The sequence below is a fragment of the Salmo salar genome, chromosome 18, assembly GCF_965601325.2.
Source record: "Salmo salar chromosome 18, fSalSal1, whole genome shotgun sequence".
In the NCBI taxonomy this organism is placed as follows: Eukaryota; Metazoa; Chordata; class Actinopteri; order Salmoniformes; family Salmonidae; genus Salmo; species Salmo salar.
The window spans coordinates 68,174,646-68,197,963 of record NC_138308.1 but is presented as its reverse complement, the minus strand read 5'-3'; the positions used below and the strand labels follow the sequence as shown (position 1 = coordinate 68,197,963).

Here is a 23,318-nt window from a genome sequence, read left to right as displayed (position 1 = left end):
ACGATCTTTCAGGAACCTTTTCTTTTTAGAGTGTACCGCCTCCTTTAAACAAAGTGTGTCTGTTCATGCGTGTGTGACACAGGTTTGTGAATATGTGTGTATGAATAAAAATGTACGGCACAGAAAGACTCTTTGAATGTGAGTCAATGTGTGTGTGTGTCACAGACAAAAAGAGAAACAGAGGGAGACAAGGAGAGAGACACGGAGAGAGACAAGGAGAGAGGGAGTAAGAGAGAGAATGAGAGAGAGAGAATCTGTGTTTCCTAATCCTTGCCTGTCTCAGCTCTTGTGTGCCAGGCTTACGTCCCAGAGAGTATTGCATGTGGCTCACCTCAAAGTCTTCAGATTGGCTCTGTCAACACACACTCAGGTTTAACATCCCCTCTTACTAATGCAGAAACAAATCTCCCATCCCCAAACACATGATCCACACCCCAGCTCCTTACTCACGCCAACCAGTCACAGCTATTTGAGTACTGTTTTGTAAAATGTTCTTCCTTTAAAGTAACTGTTCAATGAAAATCTCACTTTTAAAAGTTCATCATGTTGTTGACTCGTCCTACACTAAAAAAAGGGTACCAATAGGGTTCTACCTGGAACCAAAATGGTTCTCGCCGGAACCAAAAAGGGTTCTCCTGTGGGGACAGCCCAAAAAAAACTTTAGGTTCTGGATAGCACCTTTTTTTCAAAGAGTGTATACTCATATTTCTGGCCAAAGCATGAATTGGGGAAAAAACACTTTAAAAAACAAACATCTTAAACTTGTATCTCCAACAGACCGTTTCAAAAATACTTGCTATTTCCTCATAGAACATGATGTCATGTTGGCTCTTTGTCTGAGCTGGCCAATCAGCGGTCTAATCGCATTAATATTTTTTTATGACCGTTATATACCCACACCATTCTGTTGTTGGGGTATGCCCATGCCATTCCAACACAGAAAAGCTGCTTTTTAGCATAATTTCAACATATTGTAATTCATTATTGGTCATATTTCATAGAAATCTTGAAACACTGGACCTTTATTTAAACAGGTTATTCCTCCATGAGATAAAATAAAAAAACACCCAGGCTACAATGGTGCTGTGTCCATTTGGATGACCAACATTTAACGTGACTTCCTTTATGTACATACAGTAAGGCTAAAGGGTTTACCATCTGGTGTGGGGGTACATTATTGTACAGTACAGTAGAATGACTCAGACTATTGCTATTTCCTGTTTCTCTAACTGAAGAGTCTGGGCAAATGAAGACAAATGTTGACATGCCTCGACCATATGATGATTGATAGCAATGATAGCGCTGAGACTCTGACATGCTAATTCATCATTGGAGATAATAGGGACAGTGAGAGACCACAGCTGAAGTCTGGATCTCTGGATATGGGGGCCCCTGCAGCTGTTTTAGACATGGTGTGAATCCCAAATGGCTCCCTATTCCCAATGAAGTGCATTACTTAAACAGGGAATATAGGGAGCCATTTTGGACGCACGCCATTTCTAGAACAGCTGCAAAGAGAGTGTAGTGAGGTCTCTTGCTAAGGACTTCCGAGGAGTAAGAACTTGTGCCAGAAACTAAAAGCACACCAGAAGTTCTGGGGGTAAACTGAGGGGAAGGAGTGTGAGATAATGCACTCAAAAAGGGGAGCAAAAGTGCTCTGAGGTTCACGGTAAGGTGAATGCTCCCTCAATGGCACATGCACATACACACACACACACACACACACACACACACACACACACACACACACACACACACAAGCTAGCTTGTCTATACACACAAACATGTGCACATACATGTTCCCTCTCTCACCGTGAGGTCTGGGCCCCTGACCGTGCACAACCACTTGAGTTAAAGCAGAATACAAAGGAACAACAACAGCCTCATCATCGCCACGGCGATCACATCAATTATTGACCAGTGCCAGCCTGCTGCGTCTCCTTTTACCCTCCACTAGTGGCAGGGGTCACATAGAGAGAGGGAGGAAGGGAGAGAGAGAGAGCATACCCCCAGGGTCCCCTCAGGCACAACAGTACGGGGCCCACTACAGACATTTGTCACGTTCCTCCCATGCACACTTCCTCTACTCTGCAATCCCTCTACTCCTCTCTCCATCCCTGTCTTCTCCCCTTTGTTTCTCTCTTTCCTTAATCTCAATCTCTTTTCCCTCTCTTTCTTCTGTCCCTGTCTCTGTCAGGATCAATAAAGCGAGGGAAGAGAGTGAGAGATTGTGAAATAAGTGTGTGTGGTAGGGGAATAGCAGGCCTGCTGTTCATACATTTCATATTGCCATCTCAATATAGATGTGATTGATAGGGCTCCCAAGGGGCGCAGCAGTCTAAGGCACTGCATCTCAGTGCTAGAGGTGTCACTACAAGCCCTGGTTTGATTCCAGGCTGTATCACAACCGGCTGTGATTGGGAGTCCCATAGGGCGGTGCACAATTGGCCCAGCACGGTCTGGGTTAGGGTTTGGCTGGGGTAGGCCATCATTGTAAATAAGAATTGATTTGCCTAGTTAAATAAAGGTTAAATAAATAAAGAATTGGCAAGCTATAACCCTCCACTTGGTCGGTTTCTAGGCCCATATGGAGCAATTGTAAAATGTTCCTATACAAGGTAAAGCACATACTCTGTCTTATTTAATTCAAATACAAACTGTGAAATACTTTTTGGGAATAAACATCCCAGGTTGGTTGACATTGCCTCAATAGCATAGTAAACGTTCAGTGTTTTCCCCATTCGGATGACAAAGAGAGCCGTTCTATGTTATAGCTGGTGATCCTGGGACAGCTATAACAGATTCAAGACCCAGGTTATTGGAGTCAGAGACATTAAACCCACATGGCTGACGAAAGCCAACACTCCACAGACACAAGTGCAAAAGGGACATTTTCACTAAATCCCATAAGCTACAGTGAAGCAGTACACACTTTGTTTATCCCTATTTTTTTCCAACTTTGTCTTATCTGAGCATAACCAGAAACAGACTGGTTTTACACAGAGTTGTTTCAGTAGGGAAATGTAGCTAAGGCACAGACACATTTTTCGGGAAGCTTATAATTGACCAGCAAGAAGTGCCGCACTTATAATGATCAATATTTAGTTTCTCATCCGCTGTGCCTAAGCGAGACTATCTGTAATAGATCAATCTCATTTGATGTTCTCTAAGAACTAACCAAATTAAGGCAATGAAACTGTGAGCAACCGCAGACTCCATCTCTCCAGAGCCCAGTTCACATAGCATTGTCCCACACCACAAACCCATTATCTGTTCTGGTTTAATCCTGATTGAAAAAACATGGGATCGCTTCTCCCCCTCCAGAATCCAGAAATGACTGAGGCAGGAAATGTTGCTACAGATACTTTATCTTTCAGCTGAGTCACAGGAAAGTAAAAGGGACAGTTTGTGGCCGACATGCTTGGGTTTCTCACGGAACTTTTCAACCTTAACCAGAACCCCTCCAATTTAGGAGAACTGACAAGAAATACAGAGTGAGTAAGGGAGGGGTAAACAGACAGACAGACGCCAACCAGATCTATCTCCTTTCACCTTGTAGTGGTTGATGTAGCCCACACCAAAGAAAATCACATTCAAGCAAGTCCACAGAACTCCAAAGGCAAGCCCATGACATGGGTTTAAACTCACTGACCCAGAATCCTTGCAGAAGTCTCTCTCTCTTGTCTTCCCAGCTAACTTTCCTCCAGAGCAACGCCAAGCAATCGCCTTGGGTCTTGATTTACACCACTTGACAGAGTGAGGTGCCGAGCCCATTCATCCTCTGCATCTTCTTCCCTGTTTGATCCCAAGCTTAAGGACAACAACGTCCAGACTCAAGGAAAATGGTTGCAAATGCCAGAGCCCATGTGTGCTTGCGAGCAGGAGTTGTGACAGAGAGAGCCTTCAATTTTGTGGAGATATGGGATATACATTTAAAAATAAATTATAAATATAGTTTATGTATTTTTTGTTCTATCATGATGGAACGGTTCCCCAACCCTAGACACCCAACTGAGCAACCCATACACTAAGGAGAAGTCCTTATCTGTTTTATAGGCCTACTGTAAGTAGCCTATATGCAGCCAAGACAGAAAGATAAACATGGTCAGAGACATACATAAGCAGCACTGCCCTCTCAAGAGTCTGAGCCTGCCTGGCAGGGTTGGTCACAAAGCCAAAGCCCCCGGATGGGTGAGCATAATATACAAGGAATTTTTCAAAGCTGCTAATGAGAACCGTGACGAACTTGTACCTAGCCGGTGGGACCCAGGTAGTGGCAGTGCTGGCAACACTAGCTGCAGTAACCCATGGGATTGTGGTCACACACAGACAATCAGAGAGTGGGAAAATTATTGTGGCCCTGGTGTTACAAAATAATCAAAGGTCTGACTGCACAGAGATGCTTGGGAAAATGCTCACAACGGGGGACCAGCGTGTGTTTCAGGGGAAGGGGGTGTATCTAAGCTCCATCAGTTAGGACTTGACATTGGTTAATCAAATCTCCCCATTCTTGCTAAATGTTGCATGCCTTCTCAAACAGCTACAACTGTATATGCCTTTGCACATCAAGTCCTTTCTTGAGTTGGGCTCGGGGATGGAACAACTGTTGAACATCTGAGCTTGTGGTTGTTTGTGGGGGAAGGGGGTGTGTGTGTGTGTGTGTGTGTGTGTGTGTGTGTGTGTGTGTGTGTGTGTGTGTGTGTGTGTGTGTGTGTGTGTGTGTGTGTGTGTGTATCCCACAACTGTTGCTATGGGGTAATGATGTTAGGGACAACATAGGATGAATCACAATAATTGTTTGCCAAAATAATAATTGTTTGCCAAAAATGTAATTTTTGTAATGCCTAATCCTGGTTATATGTAACAATCCATCTTCTGAACTGCCTACATTGTTACACATATTATTAGTTTGTTCTGGAAATAAATTAAGATATGCAAGACGTTTTAATATATATAAAAAATAAAAATAAAGTTATATACAATACAATCGAGGTGAGGGTGTTGTAAATGCTTTTGGCAGTTAATCTACTTCTGTTCTGTGGGTGGCACTGTGTGCTCTTCTTAAAGGATGGGTTCCAATCTCTCAAAGGCCCTAGAATCCAGATGGACAGGGGTGGTCTGCCAGTCACTGGGACGACAACCCAACCTGGGATGAGGGGAAGTTTTAGCGAGTGGAATAGTGGGGAACAATTGGAGGTTTACTCAGTAGCAGTGCAAATATCATGGTAAAGCTATTTGGACACGCAATCATTATGGTACTTTTTAATGATAAGTTTACAAACATACAATGCATTCAGAAAGTTCTCAGACCCCTTGACTTTTTCCACATTTTGTTACGTTACAGCCTTATTCTAAAATGGATTAAATAAATTGTTTTCCTCATCAATCTACATACAATACTCCATAATGATAAAGCAAAAACAGGTTTTTAGAAATTTAGGAAATGTATATATATATAAAAAAAAACATTTACTTTGTCATTATGGGGTATTGTGTGTAGATGGATGAGGGGGAAAAAAACAATTTCATCCATTTTAAAATAAGGCTGTAACGTAACAAAATGTGGAAAAAGTCAAGAGGTCTGAATACTTTCCGAATGCACTGTATATTATGTTAAATAGAATTTAAACGTGTATCTCATTATGGTAAATGGTGAAATAAGTATAGCCAGTTATAATTGTAATGGCTTAGCAGATAATAAAAAAAGACAATCAGTATTTACCTGGCTAAAAGAGAAGGAATATAATATCTATTGTTTACAGGAAAGTCATTCAAAAATGGCGGAGGTGGGGGGGTGGGGGTGGGGGGGGGGGGGTGGGGGCTGTGAAATATACTTCTCCCATGGGCAAAGAAACTCAAAAGGGGTTTAATCAATTAATAATAATTTTGATCCGAATGTCCAAATTAATCTATACGGTCCAAATAATGATGATTCACGTTTCTTTGAATATATATATAATAATTGATCAAGTCTACGCAATACAATACTCTCTTATTATGGTGGGGGATTCTAATACGATTTTAAATACCTCAATGGACCTTAAAGGAAATTACAGTACAAACTATCACCCTCATGCACTTAAGAAAATCACACATATCATGGATATATTGGAACTTGTGGATATGGAGGCTTAAATATCCTGGCCCAGTAAGATATACATGGTGGAGGCTCAATCAAGCTAGTTGTCTTGACTACTTCCTTATGTCATTCTCGCTGTCACCAAAAGTAAAAAAAAGTGTTGATTGGGGACAGAATGTGGTGACCCCATCAAATAATTTGCATATATATTAATCTTAAATAATTTCAATGTGGGGAGGATATTGGAAAATAACTGTGGGACCTTATCTAGACAGGCGTGTGCCTTTCCAAATCATGTCCAATCAATTTAATTTACCACAGGTGGACTCCAATCAAGTTGAGGAAACATCCTAAGGATGATCAATGGAAACAGGATGCACCTGAGCTCAATTTCGAGTCTCATAGCAAAGGGTCTGAATACTTATGTAAATAAGGTATTTCTGTTTTTTATTTTGAATACACTTGCAAAAATGTCTAAATGTTTCCACTTTGTCATTATGGGGTGTTGTGTGTAGATTGATGAGGATCGTTATTTTATTTAATCAATTTTAGAATAGGGCTGTAACATTACAACATTTGGAAATAGTGACAGGGACTGAATACTTTCAGAATGCACCGTATATACTTTAAAAAATATATATATTTGGGGGATTGGAAATGATGCAGACAGTTACATTGATGGAAGCCACAATCTATCTGTAATATTAAAGCTGCTCTACTGATGTGACTGCACAGCCTTTATGGAGCTGACAGGAAACCAATGCCCCCAGACATGTATTTATTATAATTTTTATTTAACCTTTATTTAACTAGGCAAGTCAGTTAAGAACAAATTCTTATTTACAATGACACACTACCCTTAACTCAGACGACGCTGGGCCAATTGTGCGCCGCCCTATGGGACTCCCAATCACGGCCGGTTGTGGTACACCCTGGAATCGAACCAAATCATCATAATAGCACAACAACACCATGGCGGCCATTTTAGCTCCTTACAAAAACATGCAAATTCTCTTCACGCTACGGACCATGAAAAAGAGAAGCTAACGACGTCCAGTGTATGTGCCAGATTGTTCACCTTCCTACATCTCTTTTTCCCACCAGACTGGTTTGTCATGGTGAAAATAAAAATAATTATTCTTGAGTAACAACATTAAAACATCAAAATGGAGCAGGGTGGAAATATGTACATTATTAATTTGGCTTCTAGAGAGAGACAGGCAGTCACACCTAATGAGCGGCCAGCACTTTGAAGTGTAGAGAACCCAGAGTGAGGCGAAGGGAATGAAGTAAGTACTGCCGTGAGACACATTCAATGTTTGTGACTGATTTCTAGACGGCTTTCTTTCACTACCCAGTGTCCTTATAACTAGGACCCTGACATTTGATGGCTTATGATCTAGAATACCTAAATGTATGTGGAGGAGTGACTGGTTTTGAGCTAGTGCTCTAGTTTTGAAACATTGAGGAAAGTGGCAATGTCATTGCCGACTGGGGAGTTCTATTAGAGGCCTGTCAGGCCCAGTCATGACCAGGGTTGAGTAGGGTTACTTTCTAAATGTAATCCGTTACAGTCCAACATTTTAATCAGTAACATAACTTTTGGATTACCAAAACGCAATATTGTAATCTGATTGCTTTCATTTACTATTTGATTACCTTCCCCTTAATAGGCATTAGAAGAAGCTAAAAAATGAATATTACCAATTGAACGACATCTATTGCAGGATTAATCTGTTCGATTTTACATAGCTGGTCATAAATGGATGTTGCATTTTACTTTATGTGTTGGTTATGTAGGCTTTACATTAAAAACCAAAGTCTGTCATATTTCCAATCATTCCAAATAATTTACCCCTTGATCTTCAAGAATAGGACTTAAATATGGAAATATAGAATAGCCAAATTGTTTTACCTGAGCAGCATAACAGAAAAACAAAGGATTTATTAGCATACTCTGTTGTTTATTATTTTGTAGCCGTGGAGGACTGATTGGGCTCATTGCTTCAGGTTGAAAAAGAATTGCTGCTCTCATGGAATGGCATGCTTTGTGCAGTACCGAAAAGTGCTATTTGCATATGACAAAATGTATGCCATATGCTGCATTTGCTATAGGCCTTTTGTTTATGTTTTTGTTGGTGACACTTTGATATCACGATAATTTGCAGCTGTTTAAGTCTATCAAAAGTGTGCAAGTTTAATCATGTGTCCATTTGGCCTATTAATAGAATTTTCTTCATCTGCACAAATTAAAAAGAGCAATAAAAGCCCCACTCGTGGTCTTCTTAAATTAAACGTGTTTTTGGTAGTATGGAACACAATACCACAGAGGAGTTTAGAAGGGAGGAACCATAGAGATCCTGTAAAATTATTTTTGAATCTATGGGTGTAACGCTCATCGTTTGTAGTTGAAGAAGTGGACCAAAGCGCAGCGTGGTAAGTGCTCATAATTATTTATTTTCAAGAAACACTCAAACAAAATAACAAAAGGGGAAAACGAAAACGCACAGTTCCGTCAGGCACATATGCTAAACAGAAAATAACCTCCCACAAAACTCAGGTGGAAAACAGGCTGCCTAAGTATGATTCCCAATCAGAGACAACGATAGACAGCTGCCTCTGATTGGGAACCACACTCGGCTCAAAAACAAAGAAATAGAAAACATAGATATTCCCACCCGAGTCACACCCTGACCTAACCAAACATAGAGAATAAATACGATCTCTAAGGTCAGGGCGTGACAATGGGAGGATCTGACTCTACGGTAGGAACTCCCTCAAACGTTTTATTCCATAGGCTGGGATCCGCACTATGCAGCTGTTGCAAGAGCGCATTTTTCACTGGCTGTCCACTGGTCGCAAAAACAGCAGCTTAAACTTTTTTAGTTCAACCGTTATTGGGATAAAATACACATATACATTTGTGAACAGCCATCCACAACAACCACAATCCATATTGCACAAATAGCTAAATGAGAGAGCAGCAGTGTGATTCAGATCTATGCACTATGTAGATATCAATAAGAAGTGATATCCGTATCGCCCGTAGGCTACACCACTGCTGTCGTCCTTACCTCCAAGCATTTCTTCAAGTTGGATAATCTTTGGATGCCGACAGCAGTCGCACCATTGGAAGACATAGTTTGCACTGTAGCCTACAAAAGCCTAGTCCTGGTCTTTTCCCGAGATCCATCTGCTGTGTCCTCATAGTGGTCTCTGACCTGTGGTCAGACTCTAAGGCGGAACAAACTTAAAGGTAAACTCCACCCAAAAACTATCTTTTGGTATTTGTTTTATTGGTCCATTGTTGATATATTCCCAAAATGTTTTGCATGTCAGCAATCAAGTTTTCAAGATATGCAACTTTCAAAATACAGAAATCTGGCCCGTGTGATGCATTTTGAAAGTTACAACTTGATTGCTGGTAAACATTTTGGGAATATATCAACAACGGACTAATGAAACAAATATCAAAAAATTGTTTTTGGGTGGAGTTTTCCTTTCAACTTGAGCCTTTTTTCAATGCTGATTTGAAAGTAATTGAGAAAGGTGTCAATTTTGTTTTGCGGAAACATCCTTTCTGAATTTAAAAAGTGATCCTAGAAGTAATCATCTCGTTTTTCAAAAGTATCTGTAATCTGATGACAATATTTTTGCTGGTAAAGTAATGGATTAAAGTTAGTTTTTTTTGTAATCAGTTACATGTAACGGATTACATGCAATACACTGGCCTGTCCTGTGCCACGATGACATGCTATCTGCTCAAAGAGATGCCCGCTCTCACGCCCGCTGAAGTTGCGTCTTTCTTCCACTCTGTTCTGTCTGTACTCAGTGCCACGGTGTCTTCTGAGAAGCACAGCAACGAGATAAATCATCCCACAACCCTTTAACCTAACAGTGTGTAACAGTCCTGATAGGTGGACAGGGCTAAACGAACACATAAACAAACAGACACACAGCCTTTTGATCCTACCTCCAGAGGGAGCTCTCCAGAACCTTGCTGGAGTCACCGTGGTAGTACTTGGTCAGGATGAGGATGACCTGAGGAAGAGGAGAGATGAAGGGTGAGTCACAACTGTACAACAGAGTTTGAACCGGTTTCACAGATGGCATGGTAAGTATTGCAAAAGTAACAGTATTTGGTTTGATTCAAATTGATTCAAAACGTGTTTTTCTATTTCAAACTGATTTTCCTTGTCTTTGGGGAATTCTGCTTCCTGGCCCTTCTACTGATTATGCCAAGATTTGTTTGAGGGAGCGCGGAGAGACTATTACCCTATACAAATAGCTGTCTTGTTTGCCTCTTTAATTTTAGAAGGAAATGTTTACAGAGTGCTATCCTCCCACTACCCCCACGCAAGCCAAATTATGTGTTTTGTTTAATGCTGAATATCATTTCAGGACATGCTTCAAATATGAAACCCTTTTATTATTATATTCAAGTACAAGTGCTGAACATCAGGTTTTGGGGGAAGAAAAGCCACCTTTATTAATATACAACTCAAAAGAAACCTCTGAAATCTATTATTCATAGAACCAAGGCATCTTGGTCAAATGTAAAAAAACAACTGTGAGTTTGTGTGTATGTGTGTGCGTGTCCCACTACTTCATTCATCTTTCATATTTTCTGAGGACTCCCCGGGTTTTGACAGCAGTGTGTGGCCTGATGGGAGTGCGTTGAAATGGCGAGAGGTCGGTGCAGGAGGGTCAGGGAGTGCAGTTAGTCCTGGAGGTTTGATTGTAAGGTTGGCGCAGTGAGGTGTTAGGAGCCAGGGAAGAAGACACTGGGCCTAACTGCCCTGGGGCTGGGAGAAGCTGATTGGCCAAGGGCCCTGGCCTGAAGCAGAGGCAGTAGTCTGTTTAGCTTATATAACATGTTTGACCATACTAGAGTTATAACAAACCTTGAGGTCAACTTAAACCCTAGAATACAGCTACACCACACAACTGGCAAAGACTACTGGGTGAAAACAAGTGTGGGTGGTCTCTGAGAAAGAAGTGGGCAAGGGGCCACAAATTACTTTAGGTTGTGAACCTCTAATGGATTCCTTTGTCCGATAAACTGAAAGTGATGTTGTTCTCCTAACTTCTTTTGATAACACACTTGGCCGCAGGCCCAACTATTTCCCACAAATATGTTTTAATCCAGTGAGAACATTTAGGCCTAGCCCCTCACAAACCTTTAGCAGGGCTCCAGGCACAAGCGTTGCCCTTTCATGCCAGGGAAGAGCAGTGCAGGAAAGGGCATTTTAGTCCAAGAGGACAACAGGCCTCTTGACGGAGGCTGAACCCTCTGGAGGCTGAGCTAGTCTTTAAAGCCCACAGTGGGACTCTTGAGAGGGTTACATTATTTCGCACATCTGTGGAACACTGAGTGTACTTTGAGAGTAGCTCCAAGCCGCTGTCCACAAAACTGAGCCAAGTTCTATCAAAAGCACTCAAAAAGTCTCAAGACACGTTTTCTCAAAGCAACTCAAGCTCAAAGTTCCATCCCTGGTGTAGCTTGGGCTTCCGAAGACGCTTTGAGACCAGTGGAACAGAACCGATGACAATCGCCCGAGCAGTCGACTGCCAAACTCGATAACAGCCATCATACTATAATACTAAATATATCCACATGTCACCAAATAATTGATTAAAACACACTGTTTTGCAATATAGATCTACAGTAGCCTCAGCAGCATGCCTATAGGGAGGAGGTCAGAGACCTGGCCGTGTGGTGCCAGGACAACAACCTCTCCCTCATTGTGATCAAGACAAAGGAGATGATTGTGGACTACAGGAAAAGGAGGACCGAGCACGCCCCCATTCTCATCGACGGGGCTGTAGTGGAGCGGGTTGAGAATTTTAAGTTCCTTGGTGTCCACATCACCAACAAACTAACATGGTCCAAGCACACCAAGACAGTCATGAAGAGGGCACGACAAAACCTATTCCCACTCAGGAGACTGAAAAGATTTGGCATGGGTCCTCAGCTCCACCATCGAGAGCATCCTGACTGGTTGCATCACTGCCTGGTATGGCAACTGCTCGGTCTCCGAACGCAAGGCACTACAGAGGGTTGTGCGTATGGCCCAGTACATCAATGGAGCCAAGCTTCCTGCCATCCAGGACCTCTATACCAGGGGTGTCAGAGCAAGGCTCTAAAAAATGTCAAAGACTCCAGCCACCCTAGTCATAGACTGTTCTCTCTGCTACCGCACGGTAAGCGGTACTGGAGCACCAAGTCTAGGTCCAAGAGGCTTCTAAACAGCTTCTACCCGCAAGCCATAAGACTCCTGAACATCTAATCAAATGGCTACTCAGACTATTTGCATTGCCCCCCCCCCCCCCCCCCCCCCCTTTTACACTGCTGCTACTCTCTGTTAATATCTACTTTAACTCTACCAACATGCACTTCTTACCTCAATTACCTCGACTAACTGGTGCCCCCGCACACTGACTCTGTGCCGGTACCCCCTGTATATAGCCTCGCTATTGTTATTTTACTGCTGCTCTTTAATTATTTGTTACTTTTATTTGATATTCTTATATATATATATATATATATATATATATATATATTTTAACTGCATTGTTGGTTAGGGCTTGTAAAGTAAGCATCTCACTGTAAGGTCTACACCTGTTGTATTTGGCACATGTGACAAATACAATTGGATTTGATTTGATTACAGCCCTGGCAGATGCAGTGGCAGAAACCAGCTCCTACAGTTTTACACAGTTAATGCAAAATAATTATAAAAGGTATATATTTTATTGTCACATACACCAGATTGGTGCAGTGAAATTTGTTGTTTCAGGGTCAGCCGTACTGGTACGACGCATCTGGAGCAAATTAGGATGAAGTGCCTTGCTCAAGGACATATCGACAGATTTTTCACCTACTTGGTTCAGGTATTCGAACCAGCGACCTTTCGGTTACTGGCCCAATGCTCTAACCACTAGGCTACCTGCTTCTCTAAAAGGAAAAAAGATGAGGACCATCCTCCTCAGTGTATTTCATGACAATTTTAATAGTGAAACATTCAGAAAGTTATCCTTTTTAGGTAAAACTCTGCTAAATATATTCACATTTCACCAAATAATTGATTAAAACACACTGTTTTGCAATGAAGGTCTACAATAGCCTCAGCAGCACTCTGTAGGGTAGCATCTGTCCTCCTCTGGGTACATTGACTTCAAAACAAAACCTAGGAGGCTCATGGTTCTCACCCCCTTCCATAGACTTACACAGTAATTATGACAACTTCCGGAGGACGTCCTCCAACCTATCAGAGCTTATACAACATGAACTGACATGTTGTCCACCAAATCAACGGATCAGAGAAGGAATCTAGCACTGAAAGCATAAGCTACAGCTAGCTAGCACTGCAGTGCATAAAATGTGGTGAAAGTTAACTCAAAGAGAGAGAAAAACAATATTAAACAGTTTTGAACCAATTAATTTCTTCCAAAATTAAGGAGAGGCAAGAGAGAGAGAAAGAGAGCTAGCTATATATATAAATATTTGTTTTTAACTTTCACTACCTAGTTTAGCCTACTCAAACACTTGGCTCAAACATTCAACACTGGAACTCTTCCAAGTCAAGGCAAGCTTTTGGTTTTATTAATTTATTGCCATTGTGGCCCGCAGGTGTAACTGCTAAACTGCTTTCTGACTGTACACTGTACTGCATGATTGTAGCGGATTCATAAATTGCATTAGTTCTAGTATGTTGACTATGACTTGACAACGATGTAGGCTGTCTGTAGGTCATGACATGAAGATTTGGCTTGGAAAGGTTTTTTCGCCTGGTCACAGAAAACTGATGTGTTGTGGACTGAATTTCACAAGTGAAGGGAAAAGTTGAGAGAAGGAGAGGGCATAGATCACTGCAACTGTACATAGAACATCTGTAAACAGCCCATCTATCTACCTACCTCATCCCATACTGTATTTATTTATTTATCTTGCTCCTTTGCACCCCAGTATCTTGCACATTCATCTTCTGCACATCAACCATTCCAGTGTTTATTGCTATATTGTAATTACTTCGCCACCATGGCCTATTTATTGCCTTAACTTGCCGCATTTGCACTCACTGTGTATAGACTTTTTGTTTTCTTTTGTTCTACTGTATTATTGACTGTATGTTTTGTTTATTCCATGTGTAACTCTGTGTTGCTGTTTGTGTCGAATTGCTACGCTTTATCTTGGCCAGGTCGCAGTTGCAAATGAGAACTTGTTCTCAACTAGCCTACCTGGTTAAATAAAGGTGAAATAAAAATAAATAAAAAATAGATAGTTGCGAGAAATAATTATACGCAGTACCAGTCAAAAGTTTGGACACACCTACTCATTCAAGGGGTTTTCTTTATTTTGACTATTTTCTACATTGTAGAATAATAGTGAAGACATCAAAACTATGAAATAACACATATAACACATCATGTAGTAACCAAAAAAGTGTTAAACAAATCAAAATATATTTTATATTTGAGATTCTTCAAAGTAGCCACCCTTTGCCTTGATGACAGCTTTGCACACTCTTGGCATTCTCTCAACCAGCTTCATGAGGAAGTCACCTGGAATGCATTTCAATTAACAAGTGTGCCTTGTTAAAAGTTAATTTGTGGATTTTCTTTCCTTCCTAAAGCGTTTGATCAGTTCTGTTGTGACAAGGTAGGGGTGTTACACAGAAGATAGCCCTATTTCGTAAAAAAAACAAGTCCATATTATGGCAAGAACAGCTCAAATAAGCAAAGAGAAACAACAGTCCATCCATTACTTTAAGGCATGAAGGTCAGTTGATGCGGAGAATTTCAAGGACTTTGAAAGTTTCTTCAAGTGCAGTTGCAAAAACCATCAAGAACTATGATGAAACTGGCTCTCATGAGGACCGCCACAGGAAAGGAAGACCCACAATTACCTCTGCTGCAGAGGATAAGTTCATTAGAGTTACCAGACTCAGAAATTGCAGCTGAAATAAATGCTTCACAGAGTTCAAGTAACAGACACATCTCAGCGTCAACTGTTCAGAGGAGACTGTGTGAATCAGGCCTTCATGGTCAAATTGCTGCAAAGAAACCACTACTAAAGGACACCAATAAGAAGAAGAGACTTGCTTGGGGCAAGAAACAAGATAAATGGACATTAGACTGGTGAAAATCTGTCCTTTGGTCTGATGAGTCCAAATGTAAGATTTTTGGTTTCAACCGCCGTGTCTTCCAGATACGCAGAGAAGGTGAACGGATGATCTCTGCATGTGTGGTTCCCACCATGAAGCATGGAGGAGGAGGTGTGATGGTGCGGGGGTGCTTTGCTGGTAACACTGTCTGTGATTTATTTAGAATTCAAGGCACGCTTAACCAGCATGGCTACCACAGCATTCTGCAGCGATATCCCACCTGGTTTGCGCTTAGTGGGACTATCATTTGTTTTTCAACAGGACAATGACCTCCAGGCTGTGTAAGGGCTATTTGACCAAGAAGGAGAGTGATGGAGTACTGCAACAGATGACCTGGCCTCCATAATCACCCAACCTCAACCCAATTGAGATGGTTTGGGATGAGTTGGACCGCAGAGTGAAGGAAAAGCAGCCAAATCCTTCAAGACTGTTGGTTTCCAGGTGAAGCTGGTTTGAGAGAATGCCAAGAGTGTGCAAAAGCTGTCATCAAGGCAAAGGGTGGCTACTTTGAAGAATATAAAAGATAAAATATATACACTTTTTTGGTTACTACATGATTCCATGTGTTATTTCATAGTTTTGATGTCTTCACTATTATTCTACAATGTAGAAAATAGTCAAAATAAAGAAAAACCCTTGAATGAGTAGGTGTGTCCAAACCATTGACTGGTACTGTACATTGTAAACTTTCATTCAAGGCTAGGTTGTAGAAACCTCATGATGGGTACAGGGAAAATGTGAGTGTTGTGTAGTAGCCTAAACCTATCAATGTTACATTGAGCTGGGTGAATGGAATATGAATGACAGACATCCAATATGCTGTAATAGAAATAAGGCCATGCTCATACATTTTTTTATCATCCTCCTTCATCTTAAACGGCACCGACCGCCACTGCTCCCCACAGACGAGGAACTGGAAATCAGTGATAATCTGAACTTCTACTCAAAGCCATTGAAGTATGTGAAACCAGGCAGGGTCTTGTGTGACATCCTGCGACACAGTGAGCGAGCATATCCCTCCCCCATTTGTCTGGCCGTGTGCCAGATGGCAACAGATTGTCCGCCTCTGCACAGCTGTCCCTCTCTATCCACACAGCTCTAATGAGACACTCCGAGTGAGACCTAGGCCTATCTGACACTTTATCCAGCCAGAGATGGAACGGAATGAAACACCAACGCTGACTTTATCTGCTATGCTGAACATCTGGACTTTCGGTGTTGCCACCAATAGTTTTTTTTTCTAGTTTTAATTGGCCTGACCTGGTGAGGTCAATTTTAGTTCACTGACAAGTTTAGGTGTGGATGGAGGGACAGAAGAGTAGTGGAGAGGTGGGGGACTGGCACAGGAGAGAAGGAAGGAGTCTAGGGAGAACAGGTGGCTGATTTGGTGGCTGATCTGGTTAGTCATTGACCTCATTGTGCAAAACTCTCAATTTAACATGAAAAGTTGCATAGGAAGATAGGAAGACAGGACAACTTAATACGGGGAGCCTGTCAGCGTGCACCACTTATACAAGAGATAATAAATCAAAATGAAAATGGATTTAATGGCATGAAGTACAATCTATAGATATTGCCAAAGCAGTATAATAGTAATAATAATAATAATAATAATCATGTATCCTATACTATCTCATGTATAACAGGGCTGGCTAGTAAAGGTCTCCTCTCAGGAGAGCGTAATGCTTTTTAACATGCCTCGGCTGGTGTCCACCGGACCTGCCACAACCACATATGTGTCCCTGTTTGCAATAGACTGCCTTGGATAAAATACAGATTGCATCAAATAGCATCCAGGACGCGTCCTGTGAAATATGAAAAAGTAGAGAAGGAGAGCTCAAGTGCTTCTCTCTCTTACTCTCCACTGGGCCGACAGAGATTCAGGCATGCATCATTCATCTGCTTGTCAACATTCCCGTGGTTTTGTATCCGACCAGCCCATAAAGCGCTGTGGCTCCAGACAAACCCTGCACCACACTGTTCTGTGGTCCTATCCATGTGTTGCACTGGTTTGAGAATGAGTTTGAGACTGAGTTCTGCACGATGGGGAAATTAATCACCCTGGGGAGGAGGCAAAGGGAGCGTTCTGTTGGCAGTGGAGTGCCTACCCTCCCTAACAAAATTGCTGGATTACTGGAGAAGCGTTATCCCACCGCTGCCACCAACGGGCACTGGCCGGAGCCCGAGACTGTAGCTTGGCAGGCCCCGACTACAGCTTATTTGACTGAGAGGCAAAGTTTGGCACTCCCTAAAGGTCATAGCAGAGCATTAATCTTAAAAATGATCTTCCTGTAATTCAAAACAGCAGTATGTGGCAAGTTGATTACAATTACATACAAAAAATATATAGACTACATAGATCTGCAAATATATTGAGACGAGTGAGATTAAGTCTTACGGCTCATTTTGGAATGAACTACGACAGAAAAACATTGTGTGAGGCATTTTATTGATTGAAACTGCAAACTGAAAGGGAGTTTGTATTGAACTAATTGACCATGCAAGACTGGCTTGGCTGGAAGACTGGCTTGGCTCATTTCCACAAATCTAACTCCTGTTCACTATTACTATTCTATTTGTTAGATCAGTATGAACAGTATGCTCTTAGAAAAAAAGGTTCCAAAAGTTTTTTTGGGCTGTCCCCATAGGAGCACCCCTTTGGGTTCCATGTAGGGTTCTACATGGAACCAAAAAACTGTTCCACCTGGAACCAAAAGGGTTATTCAAAGAATTCTCCTACAGGGACAGCCGAAGAACCCTTTTTGGTTCTAGAAAACACCTTATTTTCTAAGAGTGTAGAAAGCACTAGAAACTCCCAAGCATTTGGCATGACGAGCTTAATTCTCTTCCACAACGTCCATGCAACCTTGCGGCAACATTGCAGCGGTCTGATGGTGACACACTGTGGGAATGTTGTTTGTCAGCCCGTGGATGGCATTTACTAGGGAAAAGTCAACTGAGCAGTTAGGATTCATGAATAACTACACACAAATTACACAAGCCCCCATTGAGCTTTTACGCCGCGACACAGTCGACCGTGAACTCTGGTTTCACATCACCATCTCGTCATTTGTCCGCATGACATTCCGCTACACTGAGAGACTCAATGAAAAGCTATCAATCAGCTTTTGAGGAGAGAGGAGAGTTTGGCGAAAGAAAAAAGAAAAAGAAAGGGGGTGGGGATAAAGAGAGACGAGAGGAGCGTTAGTTTGAGAGAAAGAATGCGGTCATTCATTTTTTAAAGCGAAAACAGTGAAATACAATTACTGTATCGGAGTGTATGACCCCCCTTGAGGCAAACACATTCTCTAGAAATCAGACCACACACAGATGAGCAATTCATCACAGTCTGGAAAAATTAAGAGGAATACATTTGTCTATTTTTCAAAAATTGAACCCCAATTGATTTTCACAAGGCACAAAGTGTGTAGAAATAACATTCCCAGACAATTCAATTTGAGAAATGACTTCACTCTGCCTCCTCTTACCTCCATTCCTCTCCTTCAATACCATTGATAATCAGACCCCATAATAATCTGGGTCTGATTAATAATAGTTATCAGACCCCGAGCGATCATGTCTGGTTGAACACGTTTCTGCACCTACCTCAACCACCCTCCCTCCCCTTCCCTCACACCGGGCAGTGACCCACACACGCTGGCATTTTAACGGTTGTTTCAGACGGCGACCGCTCATTAAACTGCTCCGGCAGAAAGGGAGAAGGCAATTACATGGACCTGTGGGTTCTGCTGGCCCTGCAGTCCAAAGAATACAAAGGAACCTCTACTATACTGACCCTTACACACACAGCAGACTCCATCCAGTTAGACTGAGGTATTCAGCACTCGACTGGCTGGCTCCCACTGGTTCCTACAGTATTTATATATCTGTCATGGTATAGTATTCTTGTATTTGACTCTCTTCTGCTGTCTTTTTCTATTACTTCTATATTACTGTTTTTGTCCTCCTTTTGTGTCTGTGTCTCTCACTCCCTCGTTGTGTCTGGTCTTTGTTTCTTTGTTTTTCTCTTACTTTTCATGCTATGTAAGCCTCTCTTCCTCGCTCCCTCTTTCTTTTCTTGTCTCTTTCTCCTGCTTTCCGTGACACATATCTGATTCATGTCTGTAATTAGGGTCTCGTCCAGTCATTAGTCTGTTTATGTAGTTGAGACGACCTAGAAAAAACCTGAGCATAACATGGCATGCGGAGAGACACACAAACGCACGCATCCATCCACCCATGCAAAGCAGTGATTTTCTTTTTCCATTTGTAATCCCTCACATGAATTAAACCTTATCAAACAGGGGCGAGGTAGAAGTAAGCTCTTCGAAACAAAACAACTCAGTTCATGGCTGATACTTTAGTGCACATAAAACACACACTTCATAACAACACTGACATACACTACCATTCAAAAGTTTGGGGTCACTTAGAAATGTCCTTGTTTTTGAAAGAAAAGCAAATGTTTTGGTCCATTAAAATAACATAAGATTGATCAGAAATACAGTGTAGACATTGTTAATGTTGTAAATGACTATTGTAGCTGGAAACGGCAGATTTTTTATGGAATATCTACGTAGGCGTACAGAGTCCCATTATCAGCAACCATCACTCCTGTGTTCTAATGACACGTTGTGTTAGCTAATCTAAGTTTATCATTTTAAAAGGCTATTTGATCATTAGAAAACCCTTTTGCAATTATGTTTGCATAGCTGAAAACTGTTCTCCTGATTAAAGAAGCAATAAAACTGGAATTTAGAATAGTTGAGTATCTGGAGCATCAGCATTTGTGGGTTCGATTACAGGCTCAAAATGGCCTGAAACAAATTCCTTTCTTCTGAAACTCGTCAGTCTATTCTTGTTCTGAAAAATGAAGGCTATTCCATGTGAGAAATTGCCAAGAAACTGAAGATCTTGTACAACGCTGTGTACTACTCCCTTCACAGAACAGCACAAACTGGCTCTAACCAGAATAGAAAGAGGAGTGGGAGGCCCCGGTTCACAACTGAGCAAGAGGACAAGTACATTAGAGTGGATAGTTTGAGAAACAGACACAAGTCCTCAACTGGCAGATACATTAAATAGTACACCAAAACACCAGTCTAAACATCAACAGTGAAGAGGCGACTCCGGGATGCTGGCCTTCTAGGCAGAGTTCCTCTGTCCAGTGTCTGTGTTCTTTTGCCCATCTTAATCTTTTCTTTTTATTGGCCAGTCTGAGATATGGCTTTTTCTTTGCTACTCTGCTTAGAAGGCCAGCATTCCGGAGTCGCCTCTTCGCCCGGAGTCACCTCTTTATGTTATTTTAATGGCTTTTCTTTCAAAAACAAGGACATTTCTAAGTGACCCCAAACTTTTGAACGGTAGTGTAGACCAACACTGATGTATAACAACACTAACGTAAAACAACACTGGTGTATTCCTATTGAAGTGCGGTGCTGATAGAGGCTGCCGGAGATGGACTGACAGTCTTAGAAGGTTTACAGGGCCAGCAGGATTGAGACTGAAACCTCAGAGGTACAGAGAGCGAGAGGGAGAGAGAGAGAGAGAGAGAGAGAGAGAGAGAGAGATGAAAGGAAGGATAGATGGAAAGAGAGGTAAAAAGAGAAATCCCTAAGGCTGATAAGTAGTCTCATCTCATTGACCGAGTGATCGATATGGCTCAACCAGGGCCCAGGGATTACTGCTGGCCCCCTGGTCCTTAGATCTGTCCATCGATTTGACCTCCATAGGGGGGGCTTAGTGGACTATTGACAGGGGGTGGAGGGTGAGCTCCGCTGAGGATGGAGCCAAGCCTGGGTCTGGAGGTTCAAGCCCAGAGGTGATGGGTTCTTGGATGTCCTTATTTGGACATACATTGGGAATGAGTGGTGAGGGGAGCGCTCTAGCGATTGAACCAAGCCTGCAGGGTCTTGATATTGGGTGGTTCAAGACCTTGCTTGAACATTGAAGCTATGACTCTGCAAATATACAGTATGATGCTCAGAGCTTGGTGGTGTACTGTTGTCGCCTTTCTTCCGGAGAGAAACCATGTCATTGACAAGCTTTGTATAAACTACAAAAATAATAATTTGACTGTTTCAGTTGTGTGAGCAACAAGGACAAAATGGGGACAAAAATAGAGCATAACGCTCCCACATGCCAAAAAGTGGATATGCCCAAAAATATCTCTTTGAACACATTCAATCTGTGATGTTGCCGTCACTTCCAGGACAGTACTGTAGTTCAGCTGCCACACCTCAAACTCAATCTACCTTGATCCTCTCTACCAGCAGACAGCCAGTCAGTCCATGTGAAAGACAACAGGAGTCCACAGAAAAGGAGCAGAGGCAGGAATAAAATATTTGCTCTGTCGTTCTCTCGTCCTTCCCTCTGTGGCTGATCAAAGACCACTCCATCCCTCCATCCAGCCAGACGGTCTCGTTCCAATGAGTTTTATTCTGAAATTCCCAATCAAATCTTTCCAGATAGGAAAAATGCAAGGGTGGGGATTCGGAGGCAGACCGAGAGCCCACCTGTGAAGAAGCATGGGGCGGAAGCATCAAGTGTGTGCGTGTGTGTTTGTGTCTCTGCCTGTGTGTGCGTGCACCCAACATCATAGCACCTTGGGTAGATGACAAAGGACACTACATAACACACTGTCTATACGGACGCGCATAAACATCTGTGAGTCAAAATGGTGAGTGCTTTTTTTCTGGCATTTGGAAAGGAAAGCCGAGTCCCACCCCGACCCAGACAGCATCCCCTTTAGTGGATACAGCTGCTAGCACCAGGCTGAACAGCTGTCCCCATAGGATTACCATGATCACCGCTTCACAGTCATTCACCCTCTGTCATTTTTTCCCTTCTTGCCTCTTTAACACCCCTCCTATCGCTTTTACATCTCTCTCTGCATTTCCCCTCTGTCTCTCTAACACCCCTCCTCTCTCTTTCCATTTTTGTTCCATCTCAAGCTCTTTTTTGCTCTCTCGCTCACCTTCTGTGTGTCCTTTCTCTCTCCCTCCACCTCTGGTTGAGTTTCACAATCATCCCTCTCTTTATGTCTCCCTTTCTCCCTCTCTCCATGGAGCAAAAACATCTCCCTCTCTCCATGGAGCTGCTCTATTGCTCTTGATACCGCAGCACTATCAAAACCCTTATCATCAACAATAGCTATTTACAGTGGGATGAGAGAGTTAGAGAGGAACTCAAAAAGTGGAACAGAGACAGGGCTCAGTGGTGAAGGGGGGCTCAATGACATGTTACACAAAGTGAAGCGCTACCTCTCAGGATTTAATTTTGCCAAATGTATTCATAGAACTGTGGACTAATTATGGGAAGACAATACATTATTGAGCGAGTGTGTGTTTTTGCTTCCCCTCGAACCAGTTCAACAACAGTTTATCAAACATTTTGCATCATAGTTTGAATATGAACTTTGGTAATTGAGTCATAAAAAAATCTACTAATTTGAACCCCTTTCAAGAGGCAAATGCAATCCACTTGGGGTGACCAGGTCGGGTTGCGATGAACCCATCCTGACTCTGCGCAGTGCGAGTGCTTAACAATGGCATTTGGAGTTAATTATATTTTCTTGTAGAGCAGCGCTCAATTACCTGTCAACTGAAGCACAACGCTTCCTCAACAGTGAACAAACAATCCCAACAACCACCACCTCTTCCCTCAGACGCCCCCTTTCTCTCCCTCTTTTGCTCTCTCTCACTAACTTTCTCTCCTCAAGCACACTTCTTATTTAACCTTTATTTAACTAGGCAAGTCACTTATGAACAAATTCTTATTTACAACGACGGCCTACCCCAGCTAAACCTTAACCTGGACGATGCTGGGCCAATTGTGCACCGCCCAATGGGACTCCCAATCCCGGCTGGTTGTGATACAGCCTGGAATCGATCCAGGGTCTGTAGTGACAACTCTAGCACTGAGATGCAGTGCCTTAGACCGCTGTGCCACTCGGGAGCCTCCTCTTACTCTACCTCCTTCCCTCCTTTACCCCCACCTCCTCCCTCTTTCTCTCTCCCTCTCACCTGATCCATTCCACACTCAGCCTACCTACTCCAAACACTCTGCTCCAG

General features: G+C 42.3%; 1 protein-coding gene across 6 annotated transcripts in view; it reads right to left on the bottom strand.

The window, feature by feature from the left end:
- The window catches only part of LOC106577493 (VPS10 domain-containing receptor SorCS2), a 343,959-nt gene that overhangs the window by 231,712 nt on the left and 88,929 nt on the right, over nt 1–23,318 (bottom strand). For all 6 annotated transcript variants that reach the window (XM_014155530.3, XM_014155527.3, XM_014155529.3 and 3 more), the window contains exon 2: nt 10,053–10,120. In XM_014155530.3, coding sequence (XP_014011005.1) covers nt 10,053–10,120 — 68 coding nt within the window. The remainder of the gene's footprint in view (nt 1–10,052; nt 10,121–23,318) is intronic.